At 37.9% G+C, this 22,059-nt stretch overlaps 2 protein-coding genes and 2 pseudogenes across 5 annotated transcripts; 1 reads left to right on the forward strand and 3 right to left on the reverse strand.

The window, feature by feature from the left end:
- Positions 1-203: 203 nt before the first annotated feature.
- On the reverse strand, positions 204-3,855 carry LOC147519032 (uncharacterized). Its single transcript, XM_086590696.1, has 2 exons — positions 1,736-3,855; positions 204-1,546 (listed from the first exon to the last, which is right to left on the reverse strand). The coding sequence occupies exons 1-2, from the start codon at positions 2,692-2,694 to the stop codon at positions 379-381; spliced, it is 2,127 nt and encodes a 708-aa protein (XP_086446822.1). The 5' UTR covers positions 2,695-3,855; the 3' UTR covers positions 204-378.
- Positions 3,856-3,993: 138 nt separating this feature from the next.
- LOC147519033 (pterin-4-alpha-carbinolamine dehydratase 2, mitochondrial-like) lies at positions 3,994-7,761 on the reverse strand. 3 transcript variants are annotated; one of them, XM_086590700.1, is made up of 7 exons: positions 7,650-7,761; positions 7,524-7,540; positions 7,297-7,394; positions 6,954-7,039; positions 6,747-6,870; positions 5,514-5,582; positions 3,994-4,244 (listed from the first exon to the last, which is right to left on the reverse strand). In XM_086590700.1, exons 1-7 carry the CDS (start codon positions 7,701-7,703, stop codon positions 4,156-4,158), a joined length of 537 nt encoding a protein of 178 aa, XP_086446826.1. In that variant the 5' UTR covers positions 7,704-7,761; the 3' UTR covers positions 3,994-4,155. The 3 variants fall into 3 exon arrangements, with proteins under 3 accessions (XP_086446826.1, XP_086446824.1, XP_086446825.1); XM_086590698.1 differs by having other exon boundaries at positions 7,524-7,573; positions 7,650-7,751; XM_086590699.1 differs by having other exon boundaries at positions 7,524-7,573; positions 7,653-7,718.
- A 117-nt stretch (positions 7,762-7,878) lies between these two features.
- Positions 7,879-8,857, forward strand: LOC147519034 (chlorophyll a-b binding protein 40, chloroplastic-like; annotated as a pseudogene).
- Positions 8,858-9,107: 250 nt separating this feature from the next.
- LOC147519035 (glutelin type-A 3-like) lies at positions 9,108-11,322 on the reverse strand (annotated as a pseudogene). The gene is made up of 3 exons (XR_015211975.1): positions 10,976-11,322; positions 9,563-10,281; positions 9,108-9,441 (listed from the first exon to the last, which is right to left on the reverse strand). The product of XR_015211975.1 is annotated as a glutelin type-A 3-like (transcript).
- Positions 11,323-22,059: the final 10,737 nt, after the last annotated feature.

Genomic DNA, 22,059 nt, shown 5'->3' on the forward strand with positions numbered 1-22,059 from the left:
CTCTTGGTGACTTTATTTTTAGCCCACCATCTCTCTTCTGAGAAGAAAAAAACTGTCCAAACCAAAACTCGATTTCGACGACGAAGATCCATGAAGTGAACAAATAGGAACATTCAACACAAGCCTAATTCTAACATTAGCAGAATAAGATCTCTCCATTCCTCTTGTTTTCATTATAGGCCCACAAATCCACCATTAAAACTAGTAGGACTACTTGAACTTATTTCCAAACCATGAAAAAACAATTTTAACTGAAGAATTCACTCTTGGACTATCACCCACATATATTATATATATATATGGAAAGAGAACTCTATTTATCGGAAAAAAATAATGGAAAGAGAACGTTGAATATACCACGAGGCCCAAAACCATCAATCATAAAAAGTGATTCTTCCAGCTTAATGTTGGTTGAATCCAAGTACAATGCAACTGCTCCTTAGTATTGTAGATATCCTCCCTACAAAAATCGCCAAACGAGGAGTGCCATTTGCGCGTCTCAAGGGAATAGAACACACAATTGTTCTCGTCATTGTACGACATGGGGAAATAGATCTTGTTGTGGTTTCTTTTGTTTGTTGCCTTCAATAACATCGACGTAGAACGACTAATAAACAACATTTTATCACCCAAACTGCGCAGTTTTGTCCATTTCTTGGTCGAAAAGTCAAACTTGTGAACCTCAACCCAGCTTCCATTGCGACCCACAAAGACGGATAATATTTCTCCATTGCACTCGACCAAATAGTTTTGGTCAAAGGATTTTTTGGGTAGGGGCGTAGTGAGAATCCTCCACTGGCCTATGTTATTCTTGAAATCAAAGACTCCCAAATGTCTTTCATAACTTAAACAGTAGAATGCTCCATCATAGAAAACAGGATTGTGATTACCAAGTAGAATCTTGACGTGGTTCGGAATTAATCTGTAAGTCCATGCCTGGTTTCCCAAACGCACATAATCGATACACACATAATCTGTTGAGAAGGTGTTGACGCCAAAAACAATACAGTCCGCAGAAGTTGGCAAGGATGAAAAGGAAAGACCGCGGAAAGCAAAATCCCTTGACAAATCTGGGAGGTCGATAGTTACTTTAGTAAAAGGGTTGAAAAAGAACATTGAACGATCGCCTTTAGACATTAGCAACCAACCGTCCTTTGAGAAGCAAATTCTGGCCCCCCTAAGCTCTGTCCTATCAACACAATGCGTAACATTGAACATTGGATCAATGAAACTGCATGTGCTTTTCTTTCGATTAGAGTACATGAGCCAAGGATATTGAGTTGTCACGCCAGTTGTATCAATAGTCCAACGGATTGGAGGAATAGACGCCCATTTTTTGCATACAGGACGAAAGTTCATGTAGTCGTCAGCTGAAGGGAGATGCTGAGCTATTGAAAGTAGAATATCTCTGGGAAGGTCAATCCAGTACGAGCCTTCTGATTCCTCCACTCTTTCCTTTGTAACTTTTACAATATTGTTCGTTTTCTCTATTTCCAGTTCATCCCAGATGGTTGTATTTGCATTCTCTTTGTAGACTTTAACCAACCTAAAGAATGTAAACTATATATTAGAATTGAAGAATATAAGAAATTCTTCAACAAATATGAAGAAGTAAAAGAACATAAGAAATATACAAAGGCCACAAAAAGATCTTCAAGCACAGTGGAGGCGCGGAGCTATAAACCAAATCACACATTTTAAATGGAAGAGTAACGTGTACGTGCACTTATAATACCTGTTACTGGGCATTAACCAAAAAGGTGAGTAAACCGGTGCCTGCAAATTAAGACAAGGCAGATAAACTGATAAACTCTCATCTCCTACACCAAAGACATACAAACTATTCCTTTCCGCAAAATGGATAGTGTTTCCCTTGATTCCTGAGTTAGCAACAGATAAAGACATATTACCATATTTCGACAAGAAGAACACCATTTCGCCTAGACTTTCCACTGTCACCCAAACCCTTTTGGTGAAATCCATCTTGAAAATTTCAACATATTTGAGCGGATCATGCTCGCCTGTATGATGTAAGAATACATAGTATATTTCTCCATAAGATTCTACCATGTATGACCAAAAGCCACGTGCTTCAGAGTAATGACGAGGCCTCTCAATTTGAAACCACCTTATTGACATGGTGCCACAACCTTCTCTGTTAATAGTAGCAAAAATGTCATTACTAGCCGTGAAGGCATAAATGGTTCCATCGGAGCAAGTAATGACTTTGTTAATGATGTCATATGGATTATGATTTACAGTATAGTACTGCTTTGTCCATTGTTTATCTCCTAGTTGCCAAAACAAGAAAAAATTATTCCCCACAAGCAAAACCATACAATCTGGATCTGTAGGCGGAGATGTTAGAATGCACGCATTAAAGCGATCAATGTGATGTAAATTTGTAGATGGTAGACGAATTATTCCGGAAGTGTCAGGATTCCACAGAAAACAAATGTCTTTTTTAAGCGTCCAATAATTCTCATATTCAAAACCCCTTATTACCAACCACCCATGCATTGATACCAAACAACCTCTCTCCCGAAGTTTGCGAAAGTTCTTAAGAATAGATCTTTTGTTCGGATCAGATATGTTGAAGAAGTTATGTATGTCTCCATCTTTTCCAGATGGAAAGACAAGCCAAGGTGATGGTCCGGGAACATGTGGAAGAAAACTTCTTCTTGTTTCTTGCATGGTTCGTCTTTTCTCTGTGAAGTAGTAAGTCAAATTACATAGAAAGTCAGTTGGTAATTCAAAACATTAACATGCATGGAAGTTCTTAAGCAGAAAAGATAGATTTCGTAATCACATTGCACAAGTATAGATAAGAAAATAAATTAAAAGTTGAATAAAATTTTGATAAAGAGTTTAAAAAAAAGAAAAAAGAAAAGAGCTGATCCTTGACTTATGTAGCGAAATTGCAGGGTTTGTATTTCTGGTTAATTTGTGATATTACCTACCTCGATTTGATAGATGCTCATAGAAAGCTCAATCACTCGATATCTAGTTCCTTAAACTTGCATACTCCTGTTATGTGAAGGACGAAATATATGGTATTGAGAATTTATGTCAAACTGAAGAGTTTATCTCTGGTAAGGAATCCTAGTTTTCTTCGATCCTAACTAAATCTAGGCCGTACTTTATTCTTTTACTCATATTCACCGTGGATTATAACTAAAACTCATTCCACGAGACTGCAGTTTGCAAAACTATCAAGTAAGGCATGGAACGCATTGATAAACAAAACGAAAATAATAAGAAGCAGCTCTTATAGCGATAGTCAAACAACTAACATTCAAAACAGATCCGATCGAAGATGTAACTAACCTTGCATGTGATGCCAAGGGCAAAACGTGCCTCTCAGAATTTTGAGAATATAAAGAGGACAATGAAGGAGATGTTTTTAAAGTTAGCTGCGAACATATATGGCTTGTTTATATGTAAGGCAATTTCATCATTGATGATTCGGGAAACAATTGCCTAATTGCCTATTTCTCAACATAGGCCTTGTGCCACAATAAGAAGTTTAATTATTAAGAGGGTGATGTTATTCTCACCGCCCAATAACTATAAGCTACTAAATTTGTAATACCTACTATATTCTCGTCTTCTCCAATCACTCTCATAGTCTCATCCAACTTTTTTTAGTTTCTATCTTTAATTTGACTTCTGTTTTTGTGAATCCTTCATCCTAAAAAAAAAACTTAATCTGCGCTACAATTCTTAATTCAGATTCACCGGAGATGGGCCAAGGAAAAAATCTGACTCACAAACAGCCAGCCATTATTTGTTTCAGCTGATCAATGTGGTTCCCCTGAAGAGTTCGTTCCGGCCATCTCATTGGATGAGAACTTCCTAGCCTATAAGAGGATCGACCTATACATATGTATGTTACTTCCCTGGCCCTGTCACTGTCACTGTCACTTGGACCTTTTTGCAGTTCATTTTCTGATGCCTCTGATAGTAATGACTCCAGTGTTCTAAGGCACCAAATTTGCAAATTCAAATTTCTTATTTCATATATTCATTTGTAGTGTGAGCATGCGATATCCAGATGGATTTTGTATAAACATTAAGTGTCAAACTTATGATGGATGACTCTCCTACAAAAGCAACTCCACTTTCCATTTCTTGCTGCGGCATGAGAATAGACTGCTAGTTAGCAGCTTTGCGCCTAAGCAGGTGTTGCACGTCAAGAGCATTGATCTTAGATGCCAATATGAAGTCATTTTCAGTCAACCCACCTATGCAACAACAATTTGAAGAGTATTCAGTAATCGGGTATACATAATACATTCAGACTCACTTATAGTATCAACTTTCATTTCATAAAGTAGTAAACCAAATCAATACTACAAACAATTGTGGACTTCAAAATGATATTCATTTCATGTCCAACACACTTGTACTGCCTTCATCAATGTTAAGCAGTGCTTTACCAGTCCAATTTCAGTTAACTCCTCGCAGCACAACTCACCATATAGAGTAAGTCCTATGCAATTAAAGAAGCAGACACTGGCTTGGCAGTGGGGGATAGGCGTGGGCCTAGGCTAAACTAGGCACCTTTGGTGCAAGCCTAGATGCTTCTAGGCGCAAAGAGAGCCTACGCCTTGTCCCTGGGTGGGCGGAGCCTTTAACTGGAATGTACATGTCTTATCATATCTCATCTATGCATTGTGAACGCCAGTATGAAATTTTACTATAACATGAAGTTGTTAAAGCTTGTAGTAATCTGCTTCAGGGTCTAACAGCATCAATGACTCTCATAAAGATATTATGTCTTCAATTTCAAATTGTATTTCTAACCAAGCAATGTCAATTATCTGTCTCTGTCAGTTATATAGGGTAGCATCAAGCAGTCAAGTACGTCTTATCACTTGCAGTAATGTCTAGGGGTCCTCAAAATCTCATTGATGATTGGTTCCCAGTGACGTTCCTCATAAGAAGCAACATAAAAGGCTTCATTCACTTTTCTCTACAATGGTATAAATGCCCATTGTACTCTCGTTCAAATCCAAATCCATTGCTACGTTCATAGTCCATAACGTAGCAACCACACCTCATTTTTGGTCAATGCCCTTTTCATATCGTGAAAATACTACTTTAGGCTCTGACCTAAAAAAAATCAGTGTCCTTTACTAAGACCAACAATCCATCTAGCATAATCTGGGTTTTCAATTTTCTTACTCATATTCAAACTCTTGCTGTACGCTACAACTAACTATCACATAAAGACACAAAATGAAGGATTTCTGAATTGGTTGGTTCCAACAAAAGGTACAGTTATGCAAAGTGGGATTCTCTAATCTTCCTACAAAGCCACACAATTCTGACACCAATTTCTATAGCAGGCACCATTATCGACCAGTCACCAATAACACATTACTAAAAAAAATGCTCTAGCTAAACCATTCAGAATATGTATTTGGAAATTTGAATGTGTAATATTTGCAGCATAAAAACCAAGTAAAAGCTGCAGCTCCACATAATGACTTCAGAGTAGAAATGCTTACTAACAGAATGCGTCCATATATCAATGTTAACATTGTTCCACCCAACAAGATGAAGGTCAGGATGGTGACCTGCATTGATGATGATAGAGTGTCAGACTAAAAAATCTGTTTGTGAAACTATTCGTACCAACCTCAGTAATAGACAACACTAGGAGCAACTCCACATTCCAAATTTCCTCAACAGCCAAAAACAAAAAAGAAAAGAAACAATATGGTGGATACCTCACAAAGTCGCACTATGAAATAACTTTTGTAGCAACAAGATGCCAGAGAATACTCCAACATCCGTGAGATCAAAACAAAATACACAATCAGGTAAAGGCAGCAAATTCTCCCAGGTCTCCAATGTCCCCCACACAGACAAATTACTTGCGCCACACATACAAATTATTGAGTGAATTTAGGTGTTATCTTAGGATAATGGATGCACCAGAATAAGTCGTATTCCTAATTTCCTATATCCAAATGAAAGAGACAAAAATCAGAAACAAATGGCACTTATATCCACAGATGGTGGGCACCAGCACACAATGGTAGTTCACTAGTATATATGATGTTACATATATATTTCTTTGTATAATGCCTATGGATTGGTTGAACCAATGTCTTCTCTTGCATATGGCTTCTGACAGAATCAACAACATGGAGAGGCCAAAACATTTAACTTTCCAGTTTCAGAAGCCTATTTCAGCGGGGCTTTAATGCAATTTGGCCATTCTGAGTGGTGTCCTCCCCTCCCTAATACCTAATACATTGGATGCCCAGATATCCTATCAATCTTTGTTAATCCATAAGATAAGAGTTAACTGTATAAGACCCACATGAGGGAGGGCCTAAGAGAAGGAAAAAAAATCTATGTAAGATTCCAAACTTCTGAAAGAGCCTGGAGAGACACAATAACCCAGATTATTACCAACTCTTCAAGCAAAACACCACCCATTACCGGTTCTTCAGAAATCCAATAATAGGCATAGCATTGATCATAATGACAACTGTATTGGAGATGAAGATATCTCATTGAAGATCCTAATGTTCTTTATACATAACGAATGATCACTCATAGCCTTGTACTAGAAGGCAAAAAGGAGGGCTGATCCAATTAGCACCTCCCAGCTGCGAAAGATAAATTCAACAACTTGTATGCCACAAAAATCTACCTAAACAATATTAGATCTAGTAAGGTTGACGGAGCTAGGAGGAAAAGACTAAAGAGTGAAAAGAAGTGGCAAGTACCTTCTGCTTCAGCAACTTCTGCTATCACCTGAAAGAAGTCCAATCCTTTAGTAAAACCCTTCACTTTCCATGAGCGCTTCAGCTTCAATATACCACCATCATTTACCAGGTCCCAGCCAGGAACCTATTATGAACATATAAAACTCAGAACCACTAACAGACAAAAAAAAAAAAAACAAACAAAGCTAACGGGTTACAAAAAAAAACCTTTGGAATCAACGAGCGAGCTGCTTCTTCAGTCATTGGCCGGATATCCTTTGAGTCACAGGGTACACATTTCTTGATTGACAAATCTATCAATTTCCCAGTAAAAAGCGTCAATACTAGAAGTCTAGAACTGATAATGAATGGTCTTTCTAGAGAGGCATATGAAACTTCAGCTAGGAGATGTACACGTGTTTATGTCTCAGTTTCACAGATGAATATATCAACACTAAGTCCAAACATGTTATTTACAACTAAACTTGTAAAGAAAGATGAAAGATGTCATTAGGTGAGGTTGCACTAGCTTGAAATGTCAGATGGTTTAGACAAGAAGTTGTCAACTCACCTTTGTCAGTGCAGTAAGTACGAAACCAAGGAAACGAGTTTCTATTTGACGACACTTTGACATGGTCTGGTAATATCTCAGTTACTTGAATACTTGAGCTGTATATATAAGTATAACGTTTTTTTTATCTCCACGTAAGAAAGCTTATCTAATATATGCATAACTAAAGAATCAAAAGAAATGAATAAAAGCATGATTGTAACAGAGAGAGAGATAAAGAGGTGTACCATCCATGAGCTGTGAACTGATTTTTGAACAATGGTATTATAAATGGTGTCTGCAAATAACAATAACAAAAACAAATATTGGGGAAAAAAACGGAAGAAGAAAGGGGTGTTTGAGTTTTAACTTACTGCCTTGGTGGAAGAAGAAGAAGAAAAGAGGAAAGGCCTTAACATTCGATTCATACTTTTGATTGCCTGATCACTTATTTCTGCATGTTTATCTTTGACTTAGTCGGCACAGCAATAGCATTGATGAAATATTCCGGAATTTTAATTTCCGGTACGAAATATATTTCGCTGTTTATTTCAACTTGCTCATATTTTTACCTGTGAGTGTATTCTCTTGCTCAAGTCTACAATGGCTCTCTCTTCTCCCTCTCTAACAGGGAAGTCAGTGAAGCTAGCACCATCCACCTCAGAGCTTCTCTTCGGTGAAGGAAGAATTACCATGCGAAAAACTGTATCCAAGTCGAAACCTGTCTCATCAACTAGCCCATGGTACGGTCCAGACCGAGTGAAATACTTGGGACCATTCTCCGGTGAATCCCCATCTTACCTTACTGGGGAGTTCCCTGGTGACTATGGCTGGGACACCGCTGGACCCTCAGCAGACCCAGAGACATTCACTGAGAACCGTGAAATGAATGCAAAACACTTGATCCCCAGAGCTTCTTGCACGTAATGGAGTCAAGTTTGGTGAGACAGTGTGGTTCAAGGCTGGTGCACAAATCTTTAGTGAGGGTGGATTAGACTACCTGGGCAACCCAAGCTTGGTCCATGCTCAAAGCATTCCAGCCATCTGAGCTACACAAGTTATATTTTTGGGTGCTGTGGAGGAATACTGTGTTGCCGGTGGACCACTGGGTTGGCTTCTTTGTTCAGGCTATTGTGACTGGCAAGGGTCCTATAGAAAACCTTGCTGATCCAGTTAACAGCAATGCCTGGGCCTCTTCCACCAACTCCGGCAAGTGAGCGAGTAATCACTGATTGAGTTCAAAACCCTCTCACCCTAAATTGAATGTGCCATGAGGCAATGCATACAGGGTGAAGTTTTCAATTATTTTTGGTTTTTTCTTCCTTTTGTTCTTTTACTGCCCAACACTGTTGTTTGTGAATGTAAGTAAATTTGTGCAATGCGTTTCAACCTTATGACTAATTTGATTAATTCTTTGGCTGACTACGGTTTTGCGTACTGGAAACTGAGCTTAGAGGGGCCATGAGAAGTGTTTATGAAGTTTTGAAGTGAAGAAACTACTGAGAGTGTACCCTGTCCATAGAGGGAGAGGTTTTGACATGACTGTAAGTACGTAACACCAGGTAAAACTCCCATCTCCCAACTCATAATATTATGAGAAACACAGTGAAGTCTCTGATACAGAGTTTAAATCCTACTCACAAACTACAAAATTTCCAAGAACAAAAGTCACAATTTACTGCCTCCTTTTTCATAACTAGGTATCTTTAGAACCACTTCTGTTTTATGATGATGATGTTTACTATAGGACTAAAAACCTTATTTGGAACTACAATTGACTGGATATTTTGCTGAAAATTTGAAAGATGAGAGAAGCATGAAGACTTGAAAAATTGATAAAAGCAAATATTTATTGAAAGCTAAAACCATATATATAATCTTTTGTAACAGGTCATCTCTTCTGAAACTAAGTGCAAAACACCTCAACTAAAACTATGCATTGCTGAAACAAAAGAAATGGAAAAGACACTATTCTTTAATCCTAATACTTTGGAGGAGAGCTAAGTTCCATCTCACTTTGATGGAGCAAAGAAGATTTCAGAATCATTTCTTTTGGAGGAGAAAATCTTCTGATGCTCAGGAGTCACATTGAATGAGGCCTGGAGCACTTCGGGAGATAATGCCTTCCACACTGAAGTCCTTCCTGCTAAGTGGGTGAATATTGGACTGCAAAATTGACAAAAACAAACCAACATAAAATGAGTTAATGCAAAACAGATTTCAATTCAATGAAAGCAAACACCAATAATAATAATAATAATAATAATAATAATAATAAAATACTTACTTAGGAGTGGTGACAATGGAGAACCAATCCATCCCTTCATCGTTAGCAATTTTAGAGACCACAAAAAACCTGGGCACGATAAACAGATTGCCAGCCTTAAGTGTAGTCTCAAGTACACGCTTACCATCTGCCCCAACAACTTGAACACGGCCGCTCCCCCTAATAATGTAAGTCACTTGGTAGGCTGAATCACAAGAGAATCCAGGAGAGCACATTGACTTTCCATCAATCCTAACAAGGTCAGCTCCAAATCCAACCTCTCCAACCAAAGGCAAATTCTGAGTGTTCAAAACAACAACACGTCCACCACCACGCACATCAACATCTAATGGAGCCTCCTCACAGTTCAATGCCAAGCCATCTCTGTCTGCCTGCTTTGGCTCTGCCATGCTAGCACCTTCTTTTAGCTTAACAATACCACTGGTAGTCTGACTGGCAACAAAGTTCTTCGCAAAATTTTGTTCCAAATCCCATGCTCGCCCAACAAACTCAGTTGAAAAACCAGTGAATATACTGTTTGGTCCAGTTAGAAAGAAATCAGTAAATTCACCAGCTTTGTGGGCCTTATCAGTTTTACCCAAGAAGAGAACAACAAGCTCAGTGTCTTCTTTGTTGTAATACCAGGTAACAACACCAAAAGGTAAAGCAATTGCATCACCCTTCTTGATTGCAATCACCTTCTCCTTCGCTTCGAAAGACAACCCCGGCTGTGCCACTGCCTGAGAAATTAAAGTAACATATTTGTTAGATATACATAGGATATTAATTAAAACTAAAATTTATCTCACAATTAATGCAGTCCTGCATCCATGAAATAATTGCCTGACATACAGAAATCTTCTTCTAATATGCCAAAATATTAAGATAAGTTGAATAAACAACTTAAAGTAGTACCACAGTGAATGAACATCTGTACTACCCACCTACACTTCTTTCTTGGCCCCGAAACCAATAACAGAATAACATCTTGAACTAATGAGAATACCACAGAAATTCAAAATTTGGGAATTTCAACAAATTCAAAAAATTGAGATCATTAACATCAAGATGGACTGTTGATCACTTGATTTAGTAAAAAGAGTTAACATTTTGGATAAAAGGGTATAAATCTCAAATTGGAAAAAAAAATGGACTCATAATGGTTGTAGGCTCTGCATGATCACACCGACGTTACATCCAGACTACCAGTATAGACATCATTTATTACATAAAATTGATTGATATTGATAAAAACAGGGATATGAACATATATACATAAGCCCCGTTATCAATTAAACAGTCGACCAGAGAAGATTTATGCAACTTATATCCAACCAAAAACAAAATACTGATTGCAGCAAAAACCTCTAAAACCAATCATGCAAACCTTTAAAATCACATGGTAGAAGAAAAAAAAATTAACATAATATATACCTTGAAGGACATAGGCAACTTTGGAAGAATCAGAGTAACGAGGAAGAGCAAGACCATTCTTTTGAAGAGCAAGTTTAGATGCACCAATGTTTCCTTGACGGAGCATAGGTAGTTCAGTAGGTGACCATGCAAAGTAAGAACCACCATCACTTCCGTACAACTTCTTAGCCAACTGTGGTGAAAGATCAAGATCCATCTCTAATATCTAACTTTTTTTTTTTTTTAACGAAAGATGTTAAACAAGAATAAAAAGATTGACGAGTGTGATGGTGATGAGGAGTCAACGTAACGAGTGTGTGTATTTATAGCTGTAGGTAGAAGAGTTGAAACTTGAAAGAGATGGACTTTAGTAAGACTCAATTAATGAAGAGATATTCCGGATATGGTAGTAATCAAGTTTTATGGATAAATATTATTTATTACCATGTACAATCATGATTCAATGGGAATAGTCTCACATTTAGTCAACTTGAGGTTATACCTCTAACAGTAAGATTTCATTAAGACTTTAAGATGGTGTTTTATGTGTATCTCAATGCCTAATTAGTGGGTCACTAATGCACCTGGTGTTGGTTTTCGTGAGAGCACTCTCTCTAATCCTAACTTATCGTCTAAGTCACAATTATCCTTTTTTGGATAAGAGAATTATTGCCATTTGAATTTTTAGATTTAATCTTATCTTCACTACACTATAATAGCCGATTCCCACTATAACAGCGAGAATAGATGTGATTTTATTTTTTATTTTATTTTTTTTTTTTTTTTTTTTTTTTTTTATTTATTTTTTTTTATTTTAAGTAGAATAAACATTCAAACAATCTTCAAAAACACAAAAAGCAAACTGCATTATAGCATCTCTAGGTGGTGGTAGTATATTTTTCAAATTTGAAGAATTTGGTCGCAAATATCATTCGCAAATTTGGAATATGACTACCTTGCGCGACATTGATACTGTACATTACCAATGTCGTCCCCAAATTGAAAAAAAAAAACTCAAGCGACATTCCACTGTCGTACCAAATTGAAAAGGTAAAAAAAAAAACAACTCGCGCGATATTAGTAGTGGTGCGCGACAGTACTACTGGCGCGTGGTGTTGGTCAAAGTCCAAAAAAAAAAATAATAATAAAATTGGGGCGACATTTGCAATGGCGAGCCAATGTCGGCTCCGCATCCGCATCCAAATTGTTAAATTTGTGAACAAGCAGGTGATGCGGCCAAATTTGAGGCCACCTAGAGATGAAATTCTGAAAAATTCATAAGTTTTCCTTCAAATTTGAAGAATGCGACTGAATTTGAGGCCACCTAGATGCTCTTAGTTAATTACAATATTTGTCGATCAGTATTCAGTACACAAGGCCCATTGGACCATTGATTTTCCTTTTATATTTACATGTTGCCAATTTGCCATTAGAGCAAGTCCAATAGGGGGCTATATGGGGCAAAGGCAAATATAATCTTACAACCACAAAATGTCATTCTAATGAAGTTCTGCTAAAAGGGTCTTAAATTTGGAAGAAAGTCAAAAACTCGGTAAAGTTAAGACCTTCCCAAGAAGAATCGTTATAATAAGTTCGAGAGGCGGACGACATAGTTTACGTCCGCAGAAGAAAATTCGACCGACGGCGAAAAATGGTCGTCCATCCAAAAAAATTTCAAAAAATAATGAACGGACGGCAGAAACTATGCCGTCCGTATTATTTAGCACTTCAAAACATAAAACACAATTGGATTGGTTTTTTTATTTTAGAGAGCTAAATTTGGCTGGACAAGCTAAAAAGCCTATGTGGCAGTTATGTGGCACTTTTAGCATCCCAATTTAGCAGCTCTCCATTCGACTTGCTATTATATCGGACCAATATTCCCAGGTCGAAAGGATACCAGTATTTTCTGTACCATGCAAAGAATAAGAGCTTTGGTATTCAGCTGATTCAATTTCAAACTTCCAGTACACAACTATGAATTGAATTTTGTTTACATTGTAATAATTGTATGGCCTGGCATATTGGCACCCATATTCACAAGGTTTTGCGTTGATTGTTCTCTAGAACTGTGAAACCTGAATAATCAGATAAAAAGCAGTGGTCCAATACTTAACAATAACAGAAATCATATTCCTGAATACTTGATCACATCACATTTGCTTAATATAAAAATAAAAAAATGTACATCATATTTACATGAAAGACCGTAGTGCAGTAATTTACAGGAGAAAATTAAGGATCATTATTGTACTCCCATTCATTTTGCAGCATTTCTTCAGGAAGACCAGCAGTTTAGCTCAATAGCTTCATCAAACCTTTCTTCCACGTTTGGAAAGGGATGAGAGTGAGTTGGTTGTTTTGTAGAAATGTTGCACTTGGTTTCAGTTTGGGGTTGTTTGAAAAAGCCCAAAAACCACTTCCCTTCCAAATTGATCTTGAAAGAGGGAGATTCCTGAATGGATTTGCAATTGTAAGGCAAAGTGAGCATTGCAGCAGTTGGAGCCATGGCACTAAGATGAAACGAAAGCTTCAAATGAATTTTAGGGTCAGAAGTTTTGTTCATGTATGTCCTTATAATCCAAAAGAAAACTGTGGGCAAGTATGGGACTCTTGAAATTTTAGTTTCCGGTGGGCGTTTCAGGATTTTGTGAACTTGGTTTCTGAAGCTGTGGTCTGTAAACTATGTTTCTGTTGGCTGAACCATCCTTTGAATTGTATCCTAGCCACGTACATCATTAAGATTGCTTAGCTAACAATTTGATCTTATCTAAAATCGTGGACATATTTATGGGCCTTCCATGTATGTACAAACTGGTGCACCCTCACACGCCCACACCAATGCACTTCGAGTGGACAACTTTGTATAATTCGTTCAATTCAGTCTAACATCAATGAATGCGTGGTTAGCCCGTGTGTGCAACACTTTCGAAACAATTATATACATGCCAACCAGTTGTAATAATTGCTCGCTGCCTCCAGTGCTCTCTATGCCTTGAACCTCCACAAGAACACGTGTTTTCGACACAGTTCTGTTTGCTTTTTGCACATGTTAGACTGCTAGGCTCCGAACGGATTTTTTTTTGCTCAAGATAATTCATTATCGATGAATCAACCTCGGAAAACAGATGTCTCGCATATCATGGTTAATCCACCCTCCTAAGAACGGAGGAGGAATTACATTCCAAACAAACGCGAACTTGGGTATCCAAAATCTCCAATTCTCCGGAATTTGAACCAAATGATCTGTGTTGCAATCCCAGTCCATAGCTTCAGCCTTCTGAGCTGCGAAGTTTGCTACGGCATCAGCAGCGTAGTTTGCTTCCCTATAAATCCATCGCATGATAAAATTCCCATCCTTCATCAAATCCCGAATTTCCATAATAAATTCTTGAACTGAAGCTGGCGCTAAAGAGTCTTTATTAGTAACGAGTTGATGTAGAAGACTGCAATCCGTTTCCACGACCACATTAGCAAGGTTTAATTCTCTGACTGCCTTGATTCCTATCCTCAGCGCCAAAGTCTCTGCCATAAAAGCTGATTCATAAGCAATCGGTACTGCAATGGCCAAAACGAAATTCCCATTATCACCTCTTAATACACACCCAGCCCCAGCAGCACCCGGATTCCCATGCGACGATCCATCAGTGTTTAATTTAAACCACCCCCTCGGGGGACAATCCCATTTGACCCGAATCTCCATCAAGTTATGACCATTTGGTTTGTTTTCGCCATTGATATACTCCATTGTTGCTGCCATCCTTTTGGCTTTTATCACAGATGCTAGTGGAAATTGTTTTGTGTCGGTGAACTTTTTTCCATTTCTTGCGAGCTAGATATACCATAGACCAGCACCCAAAGTTGTGAGCCATGTTCTTGAACCATCCGCACTTCCAAGGCATTTCATCATATGGATTAACCACTCACTCATCTTATTGATGTCGGTGTGCTATGGAAACAGCATTTAGGACCTAAAACCCCCATACCGCCCTCAAGAAATGGGCATTGGAAGAAAAGATGCTTTAAAGATTCTTCCTCCTCCAAACACAAGTGAGCACCGAGCCTCAACTTGGAAACCTCGATGGCGTAGTAAATCGAAGTCGGTATCGAGTTGATGTGTAAGTCGCCACGAAAAAAAGCGACCCTTTGCGTAGAAGGTTGAGTTTCCAAATTTTGGAGAAGATGGGAACTTTCTCTTTATCTGGATCACAGTAATTTTGCATCATATTGTAGGCGCTTTTGACATCATATCTCCCATATTTATTAGGCCACCAGAAGGTAGAGTCCTCTTTTGCTATGATTGTTAGAGGGATAGAGATGATCCTTTTCGCATATTCATCTGGCCAAAACTCCCTGATAAGTCTCGTATTCCGTTGTCTATGTACTGGATCAATGAAGTCGCACACTCGGTCCATCAAACAGCCATTCGGTTTAACCATCAAGGGCATTTTAATTGGAGTCTCCGGAATCCAATTATCCCTCCAGGCTCGAATTGAGATGTCATCCCCAACCTTCCATCTCCTTCCTATAACCAACATATTCCTTAAATAAAACATAGATCTCCAGGTTCTTGATGCACCTGTGCTAAGATGGGCATGCATAAAATGTTGGTTCTTGAAATACTTGTCTTTCATTTGTGTCGCCCATAGTGATCTTGGATTGCATAATTCCCATGCCTTCTTCCCCAAAAGAGCCAAATTTTGCATCTGAAGGTCCTTGATTCCCAAACCTCCGAACTGAATTGGTGTACAAGCTAAATCCCATCCAAAGTAATGCATTTTCCTTTCTCCTGGTTCTTACGCCCAAAGGAAATTCCTTCTAATTTTATCCATATCCTCAATAATGTTCATCGAATCAGATCTGAAAGCCATGATATGTGCTCGGTAAAGCCGACAAGACAATTGATTAAAGTCGACGCCCTCCTTTGGAAAGCAAGGGCGCCTTCCACGATGCAAGTCTGTTGTTAAACTTTTGAATCAACGGCAAGAAGTGACTTCGTTTATTCTTCCCATTGAATACCGGTGGAATTCCCAAATAAGTAGGGAACTTATGAATACATGGCGTGCCAAAAATCCGATGAAAGATCCTTATTTCAGGTCTCCCAGAACCCTTTGTGGTGAAGGAATTGTGACTTTGTTTTATTTATACTCGACTGAGGCCTCGCAAGATTCTGTCCCGGCATCCGCTAATTTCATCTGCTTCTTGAACCGATCCTTTCCCCAAAAATAATGGTATCACAAGATACATGAGGTGGGTGATCGGTGAGTTATTCCTGGAAAGTTTAATTCCATGAACCAGCCCTTGCTCTTGTAGTTTATTGAGATTCAGAGAGAGGACCTCAGCACAAAGTACAAACAGGAAAGGAGACATAGGATCACCTTGACGAAGTCCCCGTGTAGGGGAGAAGAAACCAAAAGTGGATCCATTGAGTAGAATTGAAAACGTCGGGCTTTTAACACAGAACATCACCTTCCTAATCCAGTTTTCCCCAAAGCCAAATCTGGTTAGAACCTCCTCAAGAAAAGGCCATTCAATTTTGTCGTAGGCTTTGTGCATATCCAGCTTCAGGCCAAATCGTTTGGCATTTACATTTGTTCTGTTCTTGATAACATGGAAGGCCTCATGTGCTAGTAGGGCATTATCATGTATGGATCTCCCCTGTAGAAAGGCGCTCTGCTGGGGCCCTATAATTCGTTGGAGGATCGGTCTCATTCTTCTGACAATTATCTTCGCAATGATTTTGTAACTTACATTTGTTAGACTGATTATTACTCTTCAATATAGTTAAATTACAATTAGGCGTGAGTGCGTGACTACATGAGGGAAAGTATCATCACCAGCATCAATGATTCAATGGTAATGGACCAAGTACTCGTGATCGACTCTAGCAAAACTACGTGTCATGGGATTTCATCATCTATTAAAGCCGGGGCCTTTCTTTTTAACCATGTCATAATGATCTTGATTTTGTTTTTTTGTTTTTTTAAAAGTTGATAACTGATTTAGGCAGACCCAAACTTGTCTTAATCAGCACCGGAATGTTACACCACCATCTTTGTTCTCTTTTACAAGCCGAGACAAAGTATGATCAAAAGGAGAACAAAGTACATGACTTTCATTGTTTGAGCTAATGGCAGCAAGGTGATCACCACACTTGTTTGCTTCTCTATAAACATGAAAAACTTGCGCCTCGTTGGAGTCGTTGAACAACCTCATTAGACCTTTAATCGATGCTTTAACATTTGCACAGTACGTACCAATGTACCATGGGGGCTTCTCTTTGTCCCTGAAGCCCAGCTTCGATCCCTTTCAATTCTTGGTATATAGTACATAATTCATAGATTTGCAAGAACCATAATAAGAAAATACAACCTCACCATCAGAATTCCGTCCCAAACCACCAGAGCCACCATAGTCGCTTCCATTTTGTTTCACCGAACCATCTGATGAGTTAACAGTATCTACACCTTCCGGAGGCTTTTTCAATTGACAACTGACGGGAACGCGTACAATCAAAGGAATTTGTAGACTCCGTCTACCTAGGAGTAGTCTTACTGTAGCAGTATCTTCAGTCTTGCTTGTACATATATAATTCTTCATGTCAATTATGATAGTCTCTAGTAGTATGCATGCATGTCCTATGAACGTCCCTTGAACGTTCTATTGCTACACTCTATCCAGATGTAGCTAACAGTAGCACATATAAAAATCTTGAGAATCTCAACATGGGGATTCGGGAGCAAGAGACCGATCTGCATTTTCTGAAGAGTCTCCACCACTTGTTGTTAGAAGAATAAGCATGGACGTTGATTCCCAACATTCGAAAAATAAGTGCTTAGAGTACGTTTTCCTTTTCCTGGTTACATAGGAGAGGAATTCAAAACTTTTCTTCGAACAAGCCCATCTTGGGTCTGCAATGCTTCGAAAAAGGCTTGCCAAGCATTAAAATAGTGTTTTGGCACAACATGCTTGCCCCAAACAAGAGCTGACCATTTCTTAACTGGTTTCTTCCTTCTTAATTCTTCATAAGTAGTTTTTGTAGAGAATTCACCCGCGTGAGATAAAGTCCATATATACCACCCTATCTTTTCCAAGTAGATTGTTTACTTCCACTTCCATGATTTGGTACTTGAGAGTACCTTCAGATAGACTAGTGACAATAATATGATTCCATTGAGAATTTTGTAGCAGCTCACTCACCTTTGCATCATAATGAAAGTTCAAACTATTTCTAGCTTGGGCATTATCAAAGAGTATACCATCTCCTATCCAAGGGTCAGACCAGACTGAGGTTGTAGCACCATTTGAAATAGAGTGTTTAATAAATCTTTTGGCTAACGGTCAGAGTTTAAGATGTTTCTCCAAACCCAACTACAGTCACTTGGTATCTTCATGTTCCAAAAATTCTTCTGCTTGATCACTTGAGCCCAGAACCACTGACCCCATAACAGATTTATCTTTAGATACAATCTTGTAAATTAAGCTACAGTACATCTATCTAGCAAAGTCGGTAAAACCTTTGGGTGATGATACCAAAGGTTTGGGGCTCGAACCCCGCCAGCATCAAAGAGTTACTGATCTCATTTAAAAACAGGCTTACCAATCAAAAAAAAAAAAATCTAATAAGCTAGGGTTTTTTTTCTCACTACAAAACAAAATTATAATAAAGGACGGTCTAGATTATTTTGAGCAAGATCTAACGGTTGAGATGTGCGTTCCAATTTAATTTTTGACGGAAATGGCTCCCGCTTAGTTATTTTGGCTTTGTTTCCATGGGGGTCGCGGGTTCGAGCCGAGAAACATGACTCTGGGTTTTATTTTATTAAATTTTTTCACTCCTTTACTAAAGAAAAACGGCAACAACATAAATAAGTAAACAACGCCTTCAAAAAAGAGTTCCACACCATGGCTACTTCTACAGCTTTAGGTTCCACACCATTCATCAAAAAGGTACAATGAATTTATACATCTTTTTTGAAGAAATTAATCATATCATTTTCTTAGAATCATTTTTTTTTCTCTTAATGTTCATAAAAAATTGGGTGTCTCTTCTTTCTCTTCAACTTCGTTTCACATTCAAAGATGTTCAGTTATGGCACCGACCCAATCTCAACGCCCACCTTCAATTCTCATTTTCATTTCTCATTGTCGAAGAATTTCGATTCCAATTTCTTCCAGGTACATTGTTTTTTTTCCGATTATTTTAAGTTTTAATCTAATTTCAATTATTTGTTTTTTCTATGTTTTGGTACTAATGCGTTTTTTTTTTTTTTGGGTATGCGTTGTTTTGTTGTTATTGTCATTTACATTTAGAATGTATTGGATATTGTTATTGATTTGCAGTGCCTTGCGCTAACTCATTAGCACCTGAAATTATGTTGTTGGGGAAGAGGAGCACATACCCTTCTCTTCTACCATAGCTTAGTCCGCTGGGTGTCATCATTGTGAATATAGGAGTTATGCAATGGTAGAGATTTCAATCAGTAGCTGTCTTGATAGCTCTTTCACAAATGCTGTCTTGGTAGCTTTTTTACAAACATGATAGATTTCAACGTGGTGATTGATTGGCTATATATAGTCATACATGTCATTTTTTTTTATTAAGTGGTTAAATTTTATGGGTTTTGGTTTTACCACTCTCATACTCTCATAATCAAGTTGCTGAAAAAAGTGTTTGAGATTGAGTACTTAAATGTTTGCTATGCAATCCATTCCTTACAATTGACCCTCATTTTTCTCTTTTTCTTGATGGGACGCTTTCTTATTTTTAGATTATAAGTTATGGTTGATATATGATGATTCCAATTTTAGGGATTTTCATGATTAGATGCCAAATAGAGAATAGCTACACCATATAAGCATTTTTTATGGTCATTGTTGCTTTACTAAGCAATTTTTTGTTATTGGCATGCTTGCGTATGAACATATTGATAGGCATGAGTAGTGTTTCAATTTTAATCTCCAAAATACCCATTCATGCCACAAGTTTGATTGTAGTCTTTGCTCCATGGCACATTTATCCATATGGTAGCAGAATGGTGTGAACAATATGCATAGAGGGGAGAATGAGAGAAATGAAGAACTCGATCAGTGGGCGTGGAATATTTATTTTATTTTATTTTTCCCTTTCGTTACTAGAATTAGCCCTAGGTGAAAAATTATGCAAAGTCTTATTTAATGTTTAATGAGTTGTCTTTTAGTTTTAGAAGTAATTTGGGTTATGTATAAATATGAAGTTATATATTTTGTTATGGTTGATCTATGCGAATTGTATTGTTTGATTTTCAGGTTATGACAGGATTAAATTTTTTGAAATATTGAAAATACAAAGGAGACTCTGCTGGATTTTTTTATTTTAAAAAAAAATGATGATGCTCTTAATTGAAGACTCTCTCCATTTATTTTCATCATTCTCATTCTGATATGTATTGAATTAATGAATGTGTTATGAGTTGGTTTGTGAGAAATGAAATGCATAGAATTGCAATAATTAAGCTCACTTGAGTATGTGTATGGAATGATTATGAAGTATAAAACTGTTGGAAATGGTTATATCATCGATCCAATACTACTATAGAGATGGTCTCTTGGGGTGTTGGTCAAAAGCATGTGTCTAGAGTGCCGACTGGCACGGACATTCACTAGTATTTTAATAAAGAAGGGTGGGGGCACCCTTCCTTAGTTAGGACTCAGGATCATCGTAATCAGAATCAAAAAGAAGAAAATCAGTAAAATCACCTACAAACAACCACTTCATCACCCAGGCAATCGTAAGTCGTAACAAGATTCGAGACTTGCGAATTATTTCAGATAAGCAGTCCCAGACCGCGTGAAATTTGTACCATGTGGCTTAAGAAAAAAAAGTATTCACTCGGACCACGTAAAAATTTAGTGTAAAATCATTTTCACTATAAATAATATTTCTGTCCACGTGGCTCGGTTCCGTGTAAAATCCTTCTCTTTTCCACCCAAATGGGAACAAATTTAGTAATAAATATATACAAGTAATCAACTGGCTTGGCGCAACATCTTCAACAGGTAATCGATCTCGTGCTTTATGTTCATGTTCGATCTCTGTGCGTGATGGATCTGGGTTGTTAAGGATCGGTCATCTCTAATAAATATTGAATCTTTATGTCAAATAATTGATTTGTTATCGTATGTTACTTTTTTGAATCTACAGATCTTGAGTAGTGACCTTAAAAAATTTTGACTTGTAGATTCACTTACACAACACATATGCACAACTGATCTACCCAGCACCGTGAATAACCACTTATTTGCCAGTTGTTTATCTTCCCACCCATCGTGCCTGAATGCTCTCAATGTATGCCTGGTTAATGAAATCCAGCCATGCATTTAGATAATTTAGGTGTGGTGGGAGTGTAGGGGTAACAAATGACAAGCGGATTGTTTATTTTTATGAGTTTCTTCCAAAAGTAACCTCGACATGGAGGTCGGTAAAGCCACTTTGCATTGGGAGTGCTGTAAGGAAGGTAGAAGTTGTGACCTAAGTGACTATAGGATTTGTGACACATATCTGTTAACCTCACACTAACTTCAATTTAGTGCTTGAAATGCGTTTTAGAACTACAAATTTCATTTTCCATTTGGCTAGGAAAACCTTTTGAAACTGGACTTGGAAACAAGTGCGGATACTTGACACTTGACAGGTTGCAAAGCTAAGTATGGCTGTATACAAGGATTAAATTGTTGTTGGAGCATTCCCAGGGCCTGGCTGATCTCCCCACCTCCACCAACGAGTATGGCTAACCATTGCTCTAGAAAAACCTCTTAATACTGGAGTTGGAAACAAGTACGAATAGTCATACTTGTCAGTTCTTAAACGAAGTATGTATATTTTCAAGTATGAAGTTGTTGTAAGAGCATTCCTAGGGCCTGGCGGATCTCCCCACCTCCACCAACGAGTAAAAAATTACCATCTACTTACTATTTGTTTCTTTTCCCACCCCATCGTGTCTAAGCTCTCCCTTTGTATGCCTGGTAACTGAATACAACCATGCATTTGGTTGAGTTAGGTTTGATGAGTGTGTAACAGAAACAAATTACTAGAGGTAGTTGGTTTTTTTTGCTTTTGCCAGAAA

This window comes from Coptis chinensis, chromosome 2 (assembly GCF_015680905.1).
Source record: "Coptis chinensis isolate HL-2020 chromosome 2, ASM1568090v1, whole genome shotgun sequence".
Taxonomy (NCBI): Eukaryota; Viridiplantae; Streptophyta; class Magnoliopsida; order Ranunculales; family Ranunculaceae; genus Coptis; species Coptis chinensis.